The 21521-nt window shown below is 44.0% G+C and overlaps 1 protein-coding gene across 3 annotated transcripts in view; it reads right to left on the reverse strand.

Annotated features, from left to right (window-relative positions):
• Positions 1-875: 875 nt before the first annotated feature.
• Positions 876-21521, reverse strand: part of LOC118781783 (synaptic vesicle glycoprotein 2B-like) — a 44478-nt gene continuing 23832 nt past the window's right edge. For 2 of the 3 annotated variants that reach the window (XM_036534851.1, XM_036534852.1), the window contains exons 2-13: positions 14366-15105; positions 9582-9762; positions 8814-8965; positions 8509-8642; positions 8119-8208; positions 7249-7359; positions 6487-6575; positions 5937-6101; positions 5541-5674; positions 4764-4964; positions 4061-4220; positions 876-3275 (exon numbers count right to left, since the gene is read on the reverse strand). In XM_036534851.1, the coding sequence (XP_036390744.1) occupies positions 3092-3275; positions 4061-4220; positions 4764-4964; positions 5541-5674; positions 5937-6101; positions 6487-6575; positions 7249-7359; positions 8119-8208; positions 8509-8642; positions 8814-8965; positions 9582-9762; positions 14366-14846 (2082 nt within the window). In that variant the 5' untranslated portion in view covers positions 14847-15105 and the 3' untranslated portion in view covers positions 876-3091. Of the gene's footprint in view, positions 3276-4060; positions 4221-4763; positions 4965-5540; positions 5675-5936; positions 6102-6486; positions 6576-7248; positions 7360-7731; positions 7736-8118; positions 8209-8508; positions 8643-8813; positions 8966-9581; positions 9763-14365; positions 15106-21521 lie in introns of those variants that run through there. The other variant, XM_036534854.1, reaches the window with a different exon arrangement.

Consider the following 21521-nt stretch of genomic DNA (forward strand, 5'->3'; position numbering starts at 1 on the left):
TAAAACCAGAGTCATAACTAAGAATACGAAACAGGTGTTCAACTCAAAATATATATTAAATTGATTCAATTAATGAAATATATTTGAAAAATACCAGTTACGTTGCTGTTTCGTTTATACAAGACACTAACATATCCAAGAATTTAACACCAACCAGTTTCCAAACAAGTGTATATCCAAGAGATGTGAAGAATGATTTTTAACCCCCTGTTCCACATTTTTCATTTTTCACACTTTGTGGGATACTCAGCACTGCTAAGGGGATTACAGCAGTCTTTCACACTTCAGCTAGAGTAAACAAAACAAGCCACCAGTGTCACTCCTTCACACTTGTCTTGTTTTGACAAGTGATCCCCCAGCCACCGCCCCTGAATGACCTCTGAGTCTGAGTCAGAGTATCCAAACAGACTTTTCAAAAAGAATATTATAACTGCTTTTCAGTTTCCATAATCTTTTGTATTTTTACATATTAACATTAAGAAAACAGTCTATAGTCCATTCAACCCATTGTTACACTTTACAGTTTGGACTATATCTAGCACTGTGTTAAGCTTGGGCTTAGCCAGGTCTGGGCTTCCTGGTAAGCATGTATTTATAAGTGCCTCCCAGTGTCAGTATTTTACATTTACTATCATCCAGCTTTTTTCTCTTGTCATAATAATGCAACTACACTTCAAATAGCTTCTGTAGTACACTTTATTCGTCTCCTTATGAACATGAATCTTTTTTTTGTCAAAGGACAAAAATGAAGGACATCTTTTTGTCCTTATAGGGCGGTGCCATAAAGCAAGAGAGTGTGGTCTCACTGAGGTGGTGTGCTGGTCCAATCACATGCGTTCAATCCACTTAAAAAGTGTATGCCAGTGTTGCAATAAATACCCACGTCTTGATCATTTAATCATTGTTTTATTACTTTTTGCCATCACAAAACACCCCGTCTCCCCAAGCAAAAGAATGACAACTGTGAAATTCTCCAGGTCCATCACAATCAGACACATTTTTTGATTAAAATATAAAACATGAAAATTATGGCTTTCCCCTTACACAATAAATAATAAATTATACACTTACAAATGAAACCCAAAGCAGTACATTTAAGACATGTATTCAGAATCTCATTCCTTGGTGAGGTGTTACAGTGAGAAAGCTTGTATTCACTCTAGTTTGTGGTGATCAGGTAAGGCTGAATATCTGTGGCTCCACCCACAACCCATAATCATGATTTTGAAGAGAGGCGTGGCTTTATTGAACATGTGATCATGTTAACTCCATTCTTTGTAGTACAGCTAATATGATTATCTAATATTTAATACAAGTACAGATTCCAATACAGATTCAGCATGTTGGAGTTATATCCCAGGTTAATATTTCTGGAATCTATACTTCTTTTGAGAGTTATAACAGTGCACATATATGAATTCTAAGCATCATTACATTGTCACAACCTCAGAGTACCTATTTAACTGTTTATGCGCTATGATTAATTGGAATTATATTTGTTTGCTACTATGGTACTACAAGTGAGTGACTGTTTTTCTTGTAATATGAACAGTTCATTTATATTATTGGGCAAAGTATATATAACAGAAATTGCTTATGAATGCTTCTCGAACTGAAGTGATGAGACATTACAGGTTGGCAAGGGTTAATACTTTAAAATTGAAGTCCAACATATTTACAGTGAGATGTGCAAGAAATACCACTCAGACTATGTTTTATTTTTAATTACAGACATTGAAAAGAACATATAAACATTGTCTAGCAATAACACACATGCATCTCCTTCAACAGTCTTTTGAAGTACATCTGTGCTCCTCTCAGAGATAAGCAGCTCTCACTTCCGACACAGATAACATTGTTAGGAACTGAACTGCTTCTGTAATTGTCGTGTTGTGCTTTATTTTTCATGTTATTGATTTGTTGCGTATTTCAGTGTCTGGACACACAAGTCAAAAAGCAAAAACAAGGACAAACACCCAGCACCACTGGAGTGGGCTTGGAATGGCCACAGGAAGTCTCAAGCTTCACAAAACACCACAAGAGGGTTTAACAGCAGAATGTCGTAAGCGTAAAGTCCCACGCTCCACGGAAAGGGATGCAGTGGTGACTGACAGCTAGGAGCACACGGCAGATATCGACACCCACAAACAGAGCCATTCTCAGCACAAACGGCTTGAAAAAGGTGACTTGGAATAAATTCAGACGCAAAACAAAACGTAACCATGCAGTATGGAGGTGTGGACACAGAGCACTGCAAAGCTCACAGCATTTGCAATGTAGTTTGTACCTTAGCCTGTTAACTACTATAGACAATGACAAAAACACTGACCATCGTTTTCTGAGAAGCAAACAGGGAACAGCTGAGCACTTTAATAAGTAATGTACTACAAAAGGGGGATCTTTGCATCCCCCAGTGATGCTGAAATGCCATAGGGCACTGAGGCCAGATGATCTGATCTGCCTGGTAACTGAAAGGACTTTCATGGGACAAGGGAAACACAAAAACACAAGGTGGTGTGAGTTGAAAATAACCTAAACTGGAGCTTTTTGTCATCCATGAAAGGAAGGAAGGAAGAGATCCATTGCCGGTAGTGAGTGTACTTTGCCTGAGCCCTAATATGGCTGCCATAGGTTGTGTCAGAACAGACAGATGAAAGCACAGTGTTACACAACAATGGCTTGGACTCTAAACAGCTGTGTCCTTTTCCCAATAGAACTGCTTCTAGCAGGAGGACTGACCACTACTTATGTACAAAAACAAACATATTACCTGTGAGTAGGGATGTTTAAAAACTTAAATGCAAATGCACTAACATACCCAGTGAAGAGTGATTGAACTATGGGAGGAATATCTGGCTCACTTTCACATATTGATATGGAGGGAAAGGGTATGGCTTTTTAAAAGATGATTTAATGCCAAAAAACTGGTCGAACAGAACACAAAGCAGGCACCACATAAACATCTCTCTGTGGTTATGGGAAACTGCAGCCCCTTTTGCTATTGGATACAGCTCATCTCACACGTGTCAGTCTTTATCCTGCAACTCTGCCTAGTGGCTGTACCCGGCCTTGAACTTTGACCTTTGGCATTTCAGAGGAGGAGCTTCTCTCTGGTGTCAGGCAGCTTGAGGGCCAGAAGCCCCCCGCACACCAGAGCGGAGAAGGACAACAGGATGGGCACCACCTTGGTGATGCCAACGAAGGAGGCGAAGATGGAGCTGCCCAAGATGGCAGCCAGTTTGCACAGGGCATTCAGGACTCCAAATGCCGTCGCTCTGTGGAGAGAGAGGAGACATCAACAGGACAGCCAGACTACAACATCAGACCTATCTTGTGTTTTTAATTTTCTCTTTTTGGAAGGGCAAAACATCATAGGTCTAGCAAAGATTTGATGTTGAGGTCTGGAAAATCAGTTTTCAATTCTAAATAAAAAAAAATACCCAGTGCTTTCCCCCCTTTTCTCCCAGTTTATAATGCCTATTTATGTTGATGCTGTCCATAACACTGCAACCCCTACTGTCAATGTGGAATGGCGCACACAAACACATGCTTCTGCAAAGCATGTGATATCATCTTCCATTTCTGTACACACTGCAGCTCCCATGCTATGCTTGCACAGACCCGAGTCTGAGGGTAACACTTCATACGCAGCTTTGTGCAGGAGGACTGCAGGTGCCTGATTGACCAGCAGGGGTCGCTGATATGTAACGGAACACAACCCCTGGCTGACATACCCTCCCATGTATGTTGGTGGAACAAAGCCAATTTTGTTACACTGTTATGGACTCCCATTTCTTCTTTGGCTGATGGCAGGACTGGGATCGACCCTGGGCCATAGTGCACACGTTACTGGTCTTTTGAGTCACTTGGGAGCCCCAGATTTTTTAATACTCTTGACAGCTGGCTCATTTAATCGGACTGTTAGAGGGTAGAATATTGATTATGTGTCATGAATGTTTACTGAATACTGCATGAGAGCTTGTGCAGAATGAATGATTGACATGCTGTAAGGTGCCACGTGACTTCAGTTTGCCCTGTCTTGGGTACTCGCGGACCGCACCTTTTGGAGGTCGGGTACAGCTCCACAGTGATGACCTCGATGCCGTTCCAGGCTGCCACACTCGCTCCGAAGAAGAGGCACTGCCAGGCGATGATGGCGGCCTGGCTCAAGCTGAGGAACAGGAAGAAGGTGCATCCGGCGGAGATGAGCATGGAGCCGCCTGCAGGGGGCGAGTGAGCAACAGCAGGAGAGTCAGGCTTCAGGAATTCAGTGAGTGGAGCCACAATTCTTCATCAGTGACTTGCTGATTTTAACCAATCATAGTGTTCTCTTGTTGATGCCAAAGGCTTTTGATGGGTTTTGAATATACAGAGTAAAGGAAAAACACAGCAGGTGCTAAAAAAGCAAAGGAATTTTAGAAAACATGTAATTGTTCTTGAAATGTGATGAAAAGCTAATGCTTGCTTAAAGAGAAAAAATCAGAAGATACTAAAAATAGTGACCTGGCTCATACCTGCATTCGGGTGGGTGCAAACCTTTCTGTGACGTTTGGCTCCATTGATCACTTTTTAAATGTAATTATATTTAATGTCAACAAATTTCCACTCTTTATATAGTTAAGCCAGGTTAGGTGTTTGAGAGCAGACAGTGACGTCCCATTACGGGGTTCATGAAGCCTTCTCCCCCCCCCTTCCCACCCCGGGAGGATGGTGGTACAGTGAGGCGTCATGGCCTCTCCTTGCAGCCTCCTTCCCTTACTCACCAATCATCTTGATCCTCCCGATCTTGTCCATGAAGAGGGCCGATATGATGTTGCCAGGCAACACAGTCAGACTTCCCAGGAAGCTGACCAGGTAGATAAGGACATCATTCTCCTCCTGGGAGTCCAGGTGACACCCTCTCCTGGGGTGCAGGAACGAAGTGTTCTCCAGCCTGCAGTCAATGAACCTGTCCTCCCCCAGGTCTGTCAAGTGCACCACAGTAACAGGGGAGAGCAAACAGTAAGAATGATGTCTGCCAAATAACATCATGTGAAGTTTCTTTTGCCTTTTCAGTGGTTGTGAATGATGTTTAATTCATCAGCCTTTCTTACTGTATTACATGGTAACACTTTACTTGAAGTGGGTCTTATGTAGCATCCATAACACCTTAATATTGCTACATGTGCATTGTCATAAACAAACCAGCTTGTAATAACTGGCTTTCATAGGTCTAATGGCATATAATGTTATGTCACATGTTCTATGATGTTCATTATTCATGCTCAATTAACTACAATAATATCTGGTACCTGTTAAAAATGTTATTTATGCTTGTGAGATCCATTTAGAGCTGATGAGGAATAATGGATGATTAATAAAATTCATTTCAAATAAAGATTTACCACAAATTCCGCTTGGAAATAGCTTCCATTAAATCATTACTCAGTGTGTTTGTTTTACCCATCAAAGAGTTTTCCGGTTTTAGGGAAAAGTGGCAGGAGAATGTTAAATCTGAGAGAAGTGTGAATGCGCTGGTCTGGCTCCACACAGCAGCCTACCTGTGTTGTAGAAGGTACTGGATTTGATGGTACAATTCTCAAAGAAAGTTTCAATAGATTTGATGTCCTCAAAGTAACAATCTTCAAACAGTGAATCCTCAAACTTGACAGACTTCATCTCTATGTTGGTGAACCTAGAAATGAAAGACAAAAGGAGGGAGTGGAATAGTCCTAAGGCAACTGTGTATTGAAAGAATGTTTGTTATTAGTAAAAAATTTTGTATTGTATAAAGGTTGTATAAAGGCCAAGCAGAACAGAGCAATCTTAGGCCAGCCCACCATCCTGCTATACTTTTAGATAAACTGATTGATGAGAGAATTTTTGACACTTACTGGGAAAACAGTCAATAGTTTTTCAAACATTGAACAAGCATTAGATAAGCGTTAGTGACGTACTTGTCGTTAATGTACTTGCCCTCTTTGTGGATCTGGTTTTCAAGAGAGAAGTTGAACGTGAAGTGCTCCACCTTCTCACGGTGGAAGACTTTCACCTTGGACTCGTACTCCTCATACTGTAGGTACTTGATCATGTCAGGGAACCACACCGACAGCCCGTAGTAGCTGGGAACAATGTCAGTTGCCATGATAACTGTGCCAACATGGTGGTATGTCTCGAATTACATGGTTTGCACACAGATAGAAAGCTAGCTCAGGTGGTACACCTGTGTTATTCAGGCAAAGACCAAGGTTCACATCTAAGGGAACTGATCACACTCGTGCTCTGACAGCAGGGGGTGCTGTCACTTCCTGTAGACTCTAAGGTGCCTTCTCACTGCACTGACACTCGCTGCAGATGTTTACTTCCTTCTGTGTAGGGAAATGTGAAGCGCAAACATATTCCCTGTCAGGCTTCAGGCGTGATCACCTGAAATATCTTACCCTCATACGTCTTTATCCTATCTGTAGCACATGCTTTAGACTGTATCTGTATTATGGAGCTGTTTACCTGAAGGCCATTGTGAACCATATGATAGCCATGAGTAAACTGCTGAGCCGCAGTTCCCGGGAGGCCAGTGATATAACATTCTGCAGCACCTGCAGGTGACATGACAAAATGACATTGCACATACGTCTCAAATCATCACTGTCAGCTGCCTCTAAACTCTCGCCCCTTCACTGGGGGCTCCGTCAGCATGACATAACCTAATGGACCAGTGAGTCTGCGAATAGTAAAGGGAGGGGTAAAAACAGCAGATTTGGGGAGACCCCCTTCCTTATTCTGCATCTTGCAAGAGTATCAATCTGTGACAGTGATAGTTTGGGAGAAAAACTGCTACTCAAAAAAGTTTAGATGTTTGGTTGTCACTTCCTGCAAGCATTTTAAAAGAAGATTCTTCAGCTAAGCAATAAATGATGTGTATTCACTTCCCTGCAAGCCAACACCTGGCTACTATCATTTTAGAGCAAGCAAAGTTTGGATTGCTGTTATCTGCTAGTGTAATGAGCTGGATGGTTTACTAACTAGTTATTACAGCTAGTGCATTATTACATCACCAGACAGACAGATAAATAGCCAGCTAGCTTGCTAGCAGTGTGTTTTAGCTAGCTATTTAGCTAGCTGAAGCTGTTGTCAGCAAGTTAAACCCCTCACTGTGAAGCTGGAAGTTTAGCAGGGGGCAGTTGATGGAGTGACAAAGCAAGGAGATTTAGCAAACAATGGTGTAGGGAAGATTTGGAGCACAACCTTAGCCATCATTTCTCAGCCTACCTGTTTGGATAAAGTCAAAGACCTGACCATCCATCGCTGGAAGGCTGTACCTGTAGAGCTCTGGATCTCAATGAATTCATCCTGCTGCTTTGGCGTCTTGATTTGAGAGACCTGAGTGGAGAGAATGTGTTAAAAGATCAATTTGAAAATGAACATGGAAATGAGCTGAGAACACACTGACAGCCTTTGGCTGATTTACAAACCAAACTTCCCCTGGGTTTATGGTCTAATACAGCTATCAAAGGACTTTTTTTAGCTTTTTAATGAATTTACCTCATAATGGTATTTGGGAGAGAGAACCCAGTGCTAGCATACAACATCAGCTCCTGAAGCTGTAGCTACTGAGGTGAGTCTGAAAGGGGTGTACTCACTGTGAAAACTCTCTGTCTCTCTGTAGCCACTGAGGTGAGTCTGAAAGGGGTGTACTCACTGTGAAAACTCTCTCTGTAGCCACTGAGATGAGTCTGAAAGGGGTGTACTCACTGTGAAAACTCTCTCTGTCTCTCTGTAGCCACTGAGATGAGTCTGAAAGGGGTGTACTCACTGTGAAAACTCTCTCTGTCTCTCTGTAGCCACTGAGATGAGTCTGAAAGGGGTGTACTCACTGTGAAAGCTCTCTCTGTAGCCACTGAGATGAGTCTGAGAGGGGTGTACTCACTGTGAAAACTCTCTCTGTAGCCACTGAGATGAGTCTGAAAGGGGTGTACTCACTGTGAAAGCTCTCTCTGTAGCCACTGAGATGAGTCTGAGAGGGGTGTACTCACTGTGAAAACTCTCTCTGTAGCCACTGAGATGAGTCTGAAAGGGGTGTACTCACTGTGAAAGCTCTCTCTGTAGCCACTGAGATGAGTCTGAGAGGGGTGTACTCACTGTGAAAACTCTCTCTGGTTCTCCTTTCGCCCGCCAGTTGGTGTCATGAACCTGCTTCAGAATCATCCAGGCTTCATCATGTTTGCCATTCTGAAATTTTTTAGGAAATGGGCACAGATAGATTAAGCTAGTTGCCATTTGTTTGAAGCCTTAAGTAACAGGGTTACCTGATTATGTAAAGGGAATAAGCTACATATAGCCATCAAGTTTTCACCACACCCTACCATGTGAATTAAGTTGTAATTATTGATTCCTGCAGAGGAATACTTTCCCCTCAAGCTTTTTGATTAACATCCCTGTATTTTGAATTCATAAATAATTAATCATAAAAGTAGTGATGTAATGAATAGGTAAATAAGGTGTCACGGGCTGTGGACGGCAGACTCTCACCTCCAGTAGAAAGCGTGGGCTTTCAGGCATGAACATCAGGCCGATGAGGGCGGCGATGGCCGGCAGAGCGCACACCAGCACAAACACCCGCCAGCTGTGGAACTGGAACTCTGTGCCCATGCTGAAGCCCCACCCTGAAACACAGCACATGGCCTGATCCCATAATGCTCTCCGAGAGGGCAGGGCAGACTCAGGCCTGGGTGTGACACAGGCCCCAACCAGCCTGAGTGTTGGACCAATCGCAAAGGCACATTACATTACACTACCTTATTGGCATTTAGCACATGGTGTCCTTTCCTGCTTACCGTAGTGGGGGATGATCCCCCAGGCGGTGAAGGAGGCATACAGCCCCCCCATCATCCAGAACATGCACAGCCAGCACAGGTGCTCACCCCTCTTCTCCATGGAGAGGAACTCGGAGAAGTAGGAGTAGACAATGGGTACAGAGCCACCGATGCTGAGAAAAAAAAATAGGATTCAGTAGCTTGTGTTATCTTATATCTGCAGAGTCCATAGGATAATGGTGAAGGATTAGAGGAAGGATGATAATTTATGAAACCTATTTATTTTTTAATCTTTCTCAGGATGTAACATGTTCAGAATGGATCCTTTTGATTTTAAATATCCTGTTTTAACATTTTCAGTAAAAGAGGGATTCTACTGAAGGCTCAAATGTTTTTATTCAGCTTTGTTTCCCTGTAGTTTTTTATTTTTTGACAGATGAGGAATAATCTCTGTGATGAGTGAGACAGGACTGCATAATGTGGAAGAAGATGTGCTATCTGAGGCACTGCGTGACTAGAACAGTATCATGATCTTCCTCACTCTGCACAGGAATGTACAGCCCTACAGCTGTTACCACAGAACTAAGCTAATATTAGCTATGACACCTTTTTATTAAATTGGTACAGTGCTCTGGGATTGTATTATGTTCTGTGTTATACTTGAGAGACCACGTGTAATTTAATCTGAAACAAATAACAGGCAATTTGTGGCTGCAGTAGGTATAATCCAGGTCTGTGCTCCGCTTTCTAAAATGATTGGCTCCTCTTATCGCACCCCGTCCCTCTCACCCGATTCCAGAGAAGAGTCGGAAGAAGAGAAAGAACCCGTAGCCCTGGGCGAAGGAGGAGAGGAAGGCGAAGATGCAGTTGACGGCCAGAGCGACGATGAGACACTTCCTGCGGCCCAGTTTGTCTGCCAGGCCCCCCCATATGAAGGCCCCCACCATCATGCCCAGGTATACTATCAGCCCTGCAGGACAGAGAAAGAGGGAGAGAGAAAGAGAGGGAGAGAGAGGTATATTATCAGCCCTGCAGGACAGAGAAAGAGAGAGAGAGGGAGAGAGGCGTATACTATCAGCCCTGTGGGATAGAGAGAGAGAGAGAGAGAGAGAGAGAGAGAGAGAGAGGGAGAGAGGGGGAGGGTATACTATCAGCCCTGCAGGATAGAGAAAGAGAGAGAGACAGAGGGAGAGAGAGAGAGAGAGAGAGAGAGTGGGGGAGGGTATACTATCAGCCCTGCAGGATAGACAGAGAGAGAGAGAGAGAGAGAGAGAGGGAGAGAGGGATATACTATCAGCCCTGCAGGATAGAGAGAGAGAGAGGGGTATACTATCAGCCCTGCAGGATAGAGAGAGAGGGGTATACTATCAGCCCTGCAGGACGGGGGGGGTATACTATCAGCCCTGCGGGACAGAGAGACAGAGAGAGAGAGAGAGAGAGAGAGAGAGAGGGTACACTATCAGCCCTGCAGGATAGAGAGAGAGAGAGAGAGAGAGAGAGAGAGAGAGAGAGAGAGAGAGAGAGAGGGGGTATACCATCAGCCCTGCAGGACAGAGAGAGAGAGAGAGGTATACTATCAGCCATGCAGGATAGAGAGAGAGAGAGAGAGAGAGAGTGAGAGAGAGAGAGACAGGGGGTATACCATAGTATACTATCAGCCCTGGTAGTAGACAGAGAGAGGTACATTATCAATCTTTCAATAGAGACAGTGGTACATTATCAGCTTTTTAGTGCAGGGGGTATACTGTCAATTCTGCAGTAGAGAGAGAGACAGAAAGTGAGCCAGGTTAGCAGACAGAACTGAAATAAGCGTAGAAACAGAGTTTAAAAAATTATATTAACTATATTTTATGAATGCTTCACTCTTTCAGCACATTACTACTAATGTTTTTTCATGTGTGTTTGATAAGAAATTGAAGTTATTTTTTGCCTGAAAAAAAGTTAAGTGAACAACTTTAAAATGATGCAGAAATGTTTTGCCATATGTATTGAACACAGAAAAAACTCTGCAAACAGGTGTGCTGATTACAGTTAGTCAGGAAATGACCATGATTCCCTTTAAAGTTCAGCACTACAGGTTAAAGGAATGAAATCTGTACAATTATAATTGATCATTTATAACCTTAAAGATATTTTTCAGAGGACTGTATACGTGATGTGGAGATGCTGTCAGCCTTTCCTCTAATGTAACTACAGGGAATTTTCTTTGATGTAAAATGTGGTTGATTTGAATTGATAAATCAGAGGAACAAATGCCTTCCATTAATGAGAAACACTCACGCTTCAGTCAATAATTCAATACCATTGAATTCTCTGCTACTGCAAGAATGTCAATAACGCTTTTTGACCAGGTGTTAACACAACTGATTAATTTCTCCCTAGAATCCACCAGGGGGCTCCCTCACCTCTAATTCTTAGAGTGGGCTATAAGTCTTGTTGCAGTGATGGACTCAAAATGGGTTCTGGAAGAATGCATGTAACCCATCTTCACCCACCTTCATCCAATACACATCTAAATCCTTCATCAAATCTGCAAAATGATTGGCTTATGAAGCAGAAAGGTGTGTCTTATATATAAATGTATATATGTATAGATGACTGTCTCTGACAGTTTGTCAGAATGTGATGCAGTTTCCAAACTGCAATTTTAAAAATGTCAAATACATAATAAAAGTAGATCTGTATGCATACCTCAGAAAACAAAACGTATACATAAACGTATGTAAACGTAGAACGGATACAGTTCTTTCAGTCTTGTTACCACCATTGGGGTATGGTATTGTCATGGTACACCCTTCTTTAAATATACATATTTTAAAAAATAATTAAATTTGATTACTTATTTTTAAACAAAAGACACTCTCAATTAGTGGCTGCTTAAGACCTGTTCATGAGCTTTCAGAAAACACAGCAGACCTTAAGTAACATCAGGTCACAGAAAAAACTGAATAAAGCCATATATCCATGAGAAAAAGCAGCACTTCCTACACCTGCTCCCGCTGTTGCTCAGAACGCCACAGAGATTGCATTTGGTGGCAGACAGTTGATGTATTAATGGCCCTAGAATGGCTGTTAAGAGGTCTGTGTTAACAGGTATGCTATTTGGCTGTCATTGCACTTTCACACCCCATGGCCGGTGTTCAGTGCTGCTTTCTGACATAGTGAACACAGCTTCATTTAGCATGGGCCCATCCTCAGGGTGCAGGAGGGGAAGCGATACCTGTGTGCTGCACCATTTGTAAATGTCTCCACTGCATTTTTTCCCACTTTAATCTGAGATCTGACACTCACAGTCCAAATCATGACGTGGAATAGCTGCAACCTTCATACTTTTTTCGTTTTTCATGGTGGTTCTTTCTTTTTGGAAACGGTCTCAGAGGGCACCCTTTGTTTGCGGAAGCTTCGCTTGCATCGGAACAGCAGATACACCGGTTAAAGGTAGACTGGCAGGCCGGACAGCCTGGGCGGGGCAGGGGGCGTGATGTGCACGACATCACCGCAGATGGCTCTGGCTCCGGGGGGGCGGCCCGTTTGCAAGAGGAGCGCCATATGGGCGTGAGCTCTGAGCCCCCTCCCGGCACCGCAGGGCTGTCAGCTCCGTGCTGCCACATGCTGCTTTGATTGGACTCTCTCAGTACAAGGAGTCACGACCGCCAAGGTGGGCGGGGGGCGGACATGGCGAGGGGGTGGTGCAGGTATATTTCCCTCCTCACTGTTGGGCTCTTCCTGTCTGTCTCAAAACAGGAGGGTTGCTGGCATGAGCGAGGGACTTGTGACCAGGACCTTATTTATATCTGATTATTTATTTATTTATATCTGATTATGCTGAAATGCTTTCAGCTCAGAGGCTTAAACTCACCACTGTGGTGTTTTTGTGTTAAACTAGAATAATAACTAACATGGCTGAAGGACTGTATGCACTGATCAGGAAAATATTCAAGAGATCAGCATATCAGTTTATGCTATAGGCAATATATTAAATTTGCCTATAAGCAGTAGTCTGAGAGGTTGCTGTTTTTTGTAAAATTTAGTACAACTAAATATTCAGATGGCTGTTGAGAGAGTATAGATATAACGTTATAGTTAGACAGAGAGCGGGACGGAGACGCCCCTTTCCCTCGGTGTGGGGTTACATTTACATTTATTCATTTGGCAGACGCTTTTATCCAAAGCGACTTACATAGGTTATAGTTCTTTACAATGTTATCCATTTATACAGCTGGATATTTACTGAGGCAATTGTGGGTTAAGTACCTTGCCCAAGGGTACAGTAGCAGTGTCCCAGCGGGGATTGAACCGGCAACCTTTCGGTTACGAGTCCTGTTCCTTAACCACCATGCTACACTGCCGCCAGTGGTAGGGTAGTGTGTTTTCTGTGTGTGCAGATGGTGATCAGTGTTGGGAAGGAAGGCCAGCATGCTGGAGGGGAGCGGCAGTTTTTTGCATTCTAGACTCAAGGTCAGAGAAGACGTGATCGATTTCAGAGACACCTGCTGACTCAGGCCTCTGAACAGGGTACGAAAGCAGAAAGCACTGCTGTGTTTCTCCCAGACGGTCCTGTTCTGTTAGCTGCGCAGAAAAAGCCTTGAGACACTCGATACGTGATTATTTCTCCCCCATGAATTTTGTGGAGGAGAATTTGAGGCTTGTGTTTTTTATCCCTGAAAACAGCGGCATGTTTTTAATCAGGAAAAAAAGGAAAAACCGACCCTTTCCTCTATGTAAATAAATCCCAAAATCCCCTGTTCAGATTCAACAACTTCAGAAAAAGAAACCCTCAATGCTAAATTTTATAGTGCCAGAGGTATTTTGAGTAGCTCTATTGAGCTGCAGTTTTGTTTGTGTATAAAATTGTGCCGCGTAGAAGAGAGGGGAATCGATGTGTGAAGTGAAGTTTGTTCACAGCCGTGTTAGCCGTTGTGTTTGCTGTGCTAACACCTAGCATCCTCCCTCACTGCCCACCCGTCCGCTCAGGGTGAGATTCAGACAGTCCCCTGCGCTTTAGTGCTGCAGAGGCCGAATAAAACATGGACAATTTGTCCTAAATAAGTGACAGCAGATTTGTCACGTTGGCAAACTCAGAGTGTTTTCGTCTTCTGAGAGACATCTCAGCGGTTGCTCTCCCTCTTCCTTAAGCAGAAACACATCAATGTGAAGGGAAAGTAGCCAGACTAATCTCGGCATTGATTACAGCTTTAGCTTCTTTCCTGGTTTAATGTCTCACATTTTTAATTAGTAGTTTTTTTCCTCCTGTTCCTGCGATGTTGTCTTTCTGCCCATGCTTCTTTCCCAGTCTCTTTCAGTCTCAGCAATATTGCACCAGCATGCCTATACACATCTACAGCATGTCTGTTCACCACACTATTAAACTGTCAACTGTCAAAATTTTCATATAAAACTTGAGATAACACAGGGAGTCCATTTAAATTGTGATTGTTTTCATCCTTTTCCAAACAATTACTTTCCATTGCCTGATATTATATAAATGCTCAGGTAAAATATCATCTTATTTGTCCTTCCAACTACCCGATTGCAATTTCTCTCTTTGCGCAGCGTCTTGCCCTGAGACTTACCCAGCATGCCCTTGTTGGCGTTGGACAAGCACATGTCCTTCTCGGCGCTGGGGAGGGCGAACCCCACCACAAAGCATTCGACGCCGTCAGCCATGAGGGCGAGGCCAGTCACCGCGAACAGCGTCCACTGGAACCTGCCGTGGCCGCAGTCCTCCATGATGGACTCATACTGGTCGGCCAGCTCCTCCTCGTCCCTGGCGCCGGCGGCTGCCGCCCTGGCCTTCTCCCGTGCCGCCACCCGCGCCGCCCTCTGGGCCGCCTTCACCTCGTCCGGGTGCGGGATGCCCTGGTACTCCCCCTCGTACATCTCGTCCTCCTCATCATGGCCCTCGGTGGCGTCGCTGGCCGCGTCATCATCTTGGGGGGGGTAGTCTTCACGGTAGCCGTATCCATCCTGGCCCCCTCCCCCCTCCCTGAAGGTGGCATAGGTGCTGTCCCCCTGGCCGTGCTGGTACACGTTGTTTTGGTACGGGTCGTTCATCCTCGCGGGCGGAGTCAGAGGGACGCTGTGCTGTTGAAGTTACACCGCAGAGCCGCTGTAGGCTATATGAGCATAATTTCCTCAGCCGTCAGTCTCTGGCAAAGGGCGATTGTTCCACACACCAGGTCAAAGAGGTGAATATGCTGAAGTGGCCTGCTGTCTTCCTCAGTGTGCTTGACTCTCAGATGAGGCTCTAACAGCTGCTGCAGATACAGGGCTCTATTGTCCTCTCTCCTCCACACAAGGCCACATTCTTAATCTGAAAGAGCAGGGGTGCACACTTACATTTGCATTCGGTCATTTACAGACAATCTTATCCAGTGCAACTTCCAATCTGCAGCTACATTTAAGCACATTTCAGTGCAAGCATGAAAAACTCTACAAAAACAAGGACATGTACATGATTCAACATGTTAAATTAAGTGCAGTATCTACATTGAAATGAGAATGAAAAACTACAAAGCTACAAAAACATTGCAGACAGCAAAAATACAACATATAAAAATGACATAAAAAGGGAGCAAGACCACACCGGGGAAACGAGGTACAGTTTAAAGAGGTGGGTCTTTATATATGTTAACGTGGGCGGCAGTGTAGCATAATGGTTACGGAGCAGGACTCGAAAGGTTTGATTCCCCGCTGGGGCACTGCTGTTGTACACTTGGGCAAGGTACTTAACTTGCCTGAGTAAATAGCCAGCTGTACAAATGGATAACACTGTAAAAACCTGTAATTGATGTAACTCACTCTGGATCAGAGTGTCTGCTAAAAGCCAATACTATAATGTAATGTAACACATGAACGTTTTATTTAAGTATATACAAGTGTACAGGTATTCATTTAGGAAATATCCTCTCCGTGCAAATAAATCACATTTTGACTACCGTATACTTTAATAATATACAACTCTGGTGATCAGCTTTCTACTGCAATGCAGAATGCGAACATGTAGTATGGGGTTAGACTCAGAGCAGCATAACACTCACAGTTCTCTGCTGCTCTGTGTGCGTCTCTGCTAGTCTGTGTGTAAACACCATCTGTCTATCTATCTATCTGTCTATCTATCTATCTGTCTATCTGTCTATCTATCTGTCTGTCTGTCTATCTATCTATCTATCTGTCTATCTGTCTATCTATCTATCTATCTATCTATATATGTATCTATCTATCTATCTATTTATCTATCTATCTATCTATCTATCTATCTATCTGTCTGTCTATCTATTTATCTGTCTGTCTATCTATCTATCTATTTATCTATCTATGTATCTATCTATCTATCTATCTATCTATCTATCTATCTGTCTATCTATCTCTATCTATCTATGTATCTATCTATCTGTCTGTCTATCTATCTATGTATCTGTCAGTCATTCAATCTGCATATCTCTTACTTCTATGCTGCATATCTCTATCTATTTGTCTATCTATCTACTCTACTCTACTGTACCTGGTACACTTCCTGCATAGCAGCCACATAGAAAGCTAGAAGCTGCCATTCCAGTGTAAACAGCCGTGCGGTTCTTCGATCCATGTGCTGGATGTGTGAACGAACAGCAGTGTCTGGTGCTGGGAGCGTAACTGCTGTTGATTTTGAATTCAGTATACAAATATAAACACACCCTATGTGCAATTTTTTCATATTCTAATATAACAGCAAGGCAAGAATGAACAAGACCTAGAATAGAATAGATTTTTTGGCCATGCAGAATTAATGATGATATGATCACTGTCTCATTGGTAAGGAACAGTAGGAAACCTTACTGTCAAGATGATGGCTTAATTACTTGCCTCAGAAGAGGAAAAAAACTGTTAATAAGTGAACAGAATATAAATAGTCTTGTGATTTTTTTGATGTGTGACAGGGTAGATGTTTTTTCCTGCAAAAATACTGGCGTCACATTTCTTTCATGGGGGCTGTGGGGAATTTCTTTGTGAAAGAATCTCGACATGTAGTGAGCTGGCTGATCCTTGAGTCCATAAACCTTTGCACAATGGGAATCAATTCCTCATGCTCTGCAGAACCTATTACAATATATTTAATAATGATTTCCCTCTCCGACCCAGATTACGCTGTCAAAGTTTTGACCGTTTAATGGGATTAAGGAAAGCAGAAGAGAATTCTCCTGTTAATCTGCCACGTAGCAGCACTGTCTCCAGAAGGAACCCAAAACTGTGCAGGAGTCTATGGACCAGCAGAACGCAGAGAGGCCGAGAGGGATACATCTATCTATCTATCTATCCATCTATCTATCTATATATCTATCTATCTATCTATCTATCTATCTATCTGTCTGTCTATTTAGCTGTCTGCCTTTTTAATTTTCAATTTGCTGAATCATTAATCAGTATTAATCATATAATTGTGATTAATTTATTCATATTTATCAGAAACAAGGCTTTGTAAATAACATACACCATGTAGAGCTGTTCTATCATGGCAGTAATAACTCCAGCAGCCAGCAGTCAGTGGTTCCAGTATCGAGAGAGCACAGCTTTTAAATCAGAATGTCAAGCAACCTTAATACTCTAATAATCTTCTTGTGGAATACTGAGTGCTGAGATTTTTATTCACTCTCAGTGCATTTTATACAGCACGACCTGCCTCTGGCACAAATGAGATTACAGCAGGAGTACTTTCCAACTGCGTGTGGTTGACCCTCTCATTAGGAAAGCTGTGAAATCACCAACATACACCAGAGACTACCACTAATGAATATCTACGCCCCAACGGTTTTACAGAACAGGGAGCTGTGAACCAGTGACAGTCCTGGGTTAATTATAGTGCAGAACTGTGAATGAGAGAGAGAGAGAGGGTCTGAGATGGAGGGAGAGAGAGAAACAGAAAAAGACAGAGGCAGTGACAGAGGAGAGGATGAGCGCACAGGTGGGAGGCTGTGACTCTCCCAGTGACTCTCCCAGTGTGTGACTCTCCCAGTGACTCTCCCAGTGTGTGACTCTCCCAGTGACTCTCCCAGTGTGTGACTCTCCCAGTGTGTGACTCTCCCAGTGTGTGACTCTCCCAGTGACTCTCCCAGTGTGTGACTCTCCCAGTGTGTGACTCTCCCAGTGTGTGACTTCCTTCATCCATGACAATCTCATTATCAGCCCTGGTCTCATTAACACCCTCCCATCACCGGCATGCCCCCCCCAACCTCATTATCGATGCCCGCCGCTTGCTGACAAGCCCAGCGGACCACGGCAACCCGAGCAGACTGTTTTTCTGCATACAGGAAGCACAGCGCCCGCGGCTACCCTGCGCTGCCAGCAGTCGTGACTTGTGCCGCTTGCATTTTGCACGACTGGGAGAGACGGTGTTGAAAGGGGTGATGCCTCAGAGTCATTGGAAAAGCACGGCTGTCCCTCCCCCGAGGCCCCTCCCTTAGTCACAGCCTGTGTAAAATCAATTTGCTGCTCACAGAACTGAGCCTTCTGCAGCTGCCTACCGGAGTGCCATGGCTTAATTCTGTTGCTTTGAGAGCCATGCCTGCCCGATGTGTCTTTTATTCAGTGAATTTCATCTGTGGCAAATAGCCAGCCTGGTATTAGGGCCAGACAGTTGGCAGTGGTCTCTCAAATGTGCCGTAGTACTTTTTTTAAAATTCTCGGTTAAGCTTGTTTCCCAGAGATGCTTTCAGAATTGTTCAAATTCACGCGAGGGATTTGTGGGCTGTACACAGTACAGCCACAAACACCCCTTCCAGGAGCTTGGAGCAAGTCATGGTTGTTAACTTTTGTGTCTTAATGTGATATTTAGCCAAGGATCTGACTGCATCGTTTAATAAGAGGCAAGGATGCCCCAGGGCACCGAATGAACGATAAAGAAATGATTAACATTAGAAGTGGCTTTGCATGTGACAACAGGAGTCAGAACTGAGATGAAAATGGCTTTACTCAAATCCCTCTTTAGGCACTATGTCGTCTGACACATCTTCGTTCCCCTCTGGGAGTCATGAGGCCCAGAGGGGCCCAGAGAGATCATTTCCCCGACGTTCGCAGGCGGTTTGTGGTTTGTAATTAAGACAAGGGACATTCTGCCTCTGGCGCTGGTGTTTTGGAAGGTTGTGCGCAGCCATGAGGAGGTGGGACTCTGTGTGGAGCCAGTGTCCTGTTTCAGGCTGCAGGCTCTGCGTAGCCGCGGGACCACATTAAAAGCTAATAACCATGCAGCTCTAATATTAGGGTGGTGATGGATGCCGCTGTCTGATTGAAAGAGATGGGACGGCCTTTTTGGATAGGCATCAACGAAGTGGGGGGTGGGGAGGGGGAGGGGGTGCCAACAGCTTGGGCATCATGCCAACGACTACGGGAGGTTCAGAACATGCCAGGGCAGGTTGGCGGTGCCAGTTCAGTGCTTGGTCATTAACTGTCCTGCTCATAAAAGAGAGAGCAAGAGAGAGAATCTGCAGCGTACTGCAGACAATCTGGAAGAATTTGCACTGCGATGCTTTCTCCATGGTCTCAGCATAGTCATCTCCAGCATAAGCTGGGAATCATGGGTTTTTTGTTTGTTTGTTTTCCTAGGTCTCTGTTCAGCCTACCCACTGTGCACTCTGTCTTTTTGGTAAAAATTTAAATTATTATTATGAGTTTGGTTGCTGAAATCGACAGAACATACTGTGGAGAATCAGGGGAGGCTGGAAACTCGCGGATTTAAAGCTGTCTAAGAGGGAAGCTGCTGCCCTGTAAGAACGCTGCTTTCTATCTTTGTCTTCCACCTCCCTGGTGTGGCAGAGAGGAAGGTTCGGATCGATAGATCATGTGTCTCTCAGCTCTTCTCATCTGTCTCACCTCATCTACCCAGTTCAGAGCTCTGCTCTGTGCAGGACAGGAGTTCCCCGACACACACACACGCTCGCACACACACACACACACACACACACACACACACACACACACACACACACACACACTCACGCACAAACACGCATACACACACGCTCGCACACACACACACACACACACACACACACACACACACTCACGCACAAACACGCATACACACACACGCACACGCACACGCATACACACACACACACACACACACACACACACACACACACGCAGACACAAACACATGCGCATACTCTCCCAGACATGCACTCACGCTTGTTTGGAAACATCCTCATCTCATTATTTCAAATGGCCCGTGACTGTAAAAAGAACACCTGAAAGAGGCACATTTCACGCATACTGCCTCCATTTCCAAAATGGGAAATTGGCCTATTGGAATGCAATATGGGCTGGTGGTCTGTTTGCAGGAACTCCAAGACAAGAGGCAATTCCAGACGACCTTGATCTGCTCCTCACTGCGCCTTCTGTGTCCACTCCATGGCCTTTACTAAGCTTGTCTGAGGGAGTGACGAACAGTATACTATCCACAGGAACTACCAAAACGCACTTATTTAGAAGTGAGTGAAGACATTCACTGTTCTTCCCCTGATGCCATGGGCCATGCTGAAGAAGAGTTAGGTAAAAAAAAGTTTCATAAAAATGCTCCTGTAAGTTTAATTTTTTATCCTTTTAATTTTATAAAAAGATGAAACAAATATTTGGCAGTAGTTTTGTAAAACATTTGCACATGCTAACTTCTTTTTTACAATCTTGATGGTTTTTAGGGCTGGAAGAAGATGATGTCCAGGCAGTCAGATAATGACATCATGTCCATAGAGTCAGCATCTGCTGTTCCTCTGTTTGGTCCAGGTTGCCTTGAATGAAGTGCCCTACAGGTGAATTACCTTACAGGTTACGTCACGGCTTTGCCTGCCTCAGGATTTAAACATCTCTGTTCACTGAGAGCTCCCTGTGGAGGGAGCGATAGGGTTAGGGTTACTGATGGAGTTTGCTGTAGTTTTTGTGTAGTGATGGAGTTTGTCTGCGGGGCTGCAGGACCCTGGGTGGGGCACTCCTGTGTCTCTTAAACTGTAACAATATCCAGCTGTATGACAGGTTATATATCACCATGTTAGCTGTGTAACAGGGTATGTATCATCATGCTAGCTATGTAACAGGGTATCACCATGTTAGCTGTGTAACAGGGTATATATCACCATATTAGCTGTGTAACAGGGTATGTATCAGCATGTTAGCTGTTTAACAGGGTATCACCATGTTAGGTGTAACAGGGGATATATCAGCATGTTGGCTGTGTAACAGGGTATATATCACCACATTAGCTGTGTAACAGGCTATGTATCAGCATGCTGGCTGTGTAACAGGGTATATATCAGCATGTTAGCTGTGTAACAGGGTAAGTATCACCACGTTAGCTGTGTAACAGGGTATGTATCAGCATGTTGGCTGTGTAACAGGGTATATATCAGCATGTTAGCTGTGTAACAGGGTATATATCAGCATGCTGGCTGTGTAACAGGGTATATATCACCATGTTAGCTGTGTAACAGGGTATCACCATGTTAGCTGTGTAACAGGGTATATATCACCATGTTGGCTGTGTAACAGGGTATATATCACCATGTTAGCTGTGTAACAGGGTATCACCATGCTAGCTGTGTAACAGGGTATGTATCAGCATGTTAGCTGTGTAACAGGGTATCACCATGTTAGCTGTGTAACAGGGTATATATCACCATGTTAGCTGTGTAACAGGGTATCACCATGCTAGCTGTGTAACAGGGTATGTATCAGCATGTTAGCTGTGTAACAGGGTATCAC

The sequence above is a fragment of the Megalops cyprinoides genome, chromosome 8 (genome assembly GCF_013368585.1).
Source record: "Megalops cyprinoides isolate fMegCyp1 chromosome 8, fMegCyp1.pri, whole genome shotgun sequence".
In the NCBI taxonomy this organism is placed as follows: domain Eukaryota; kingdom Metazoa; phylum Chordata; class Actinopteri; order Elopiformes; family Megalopidae; genus Megalops; species Megalops cyprinoides.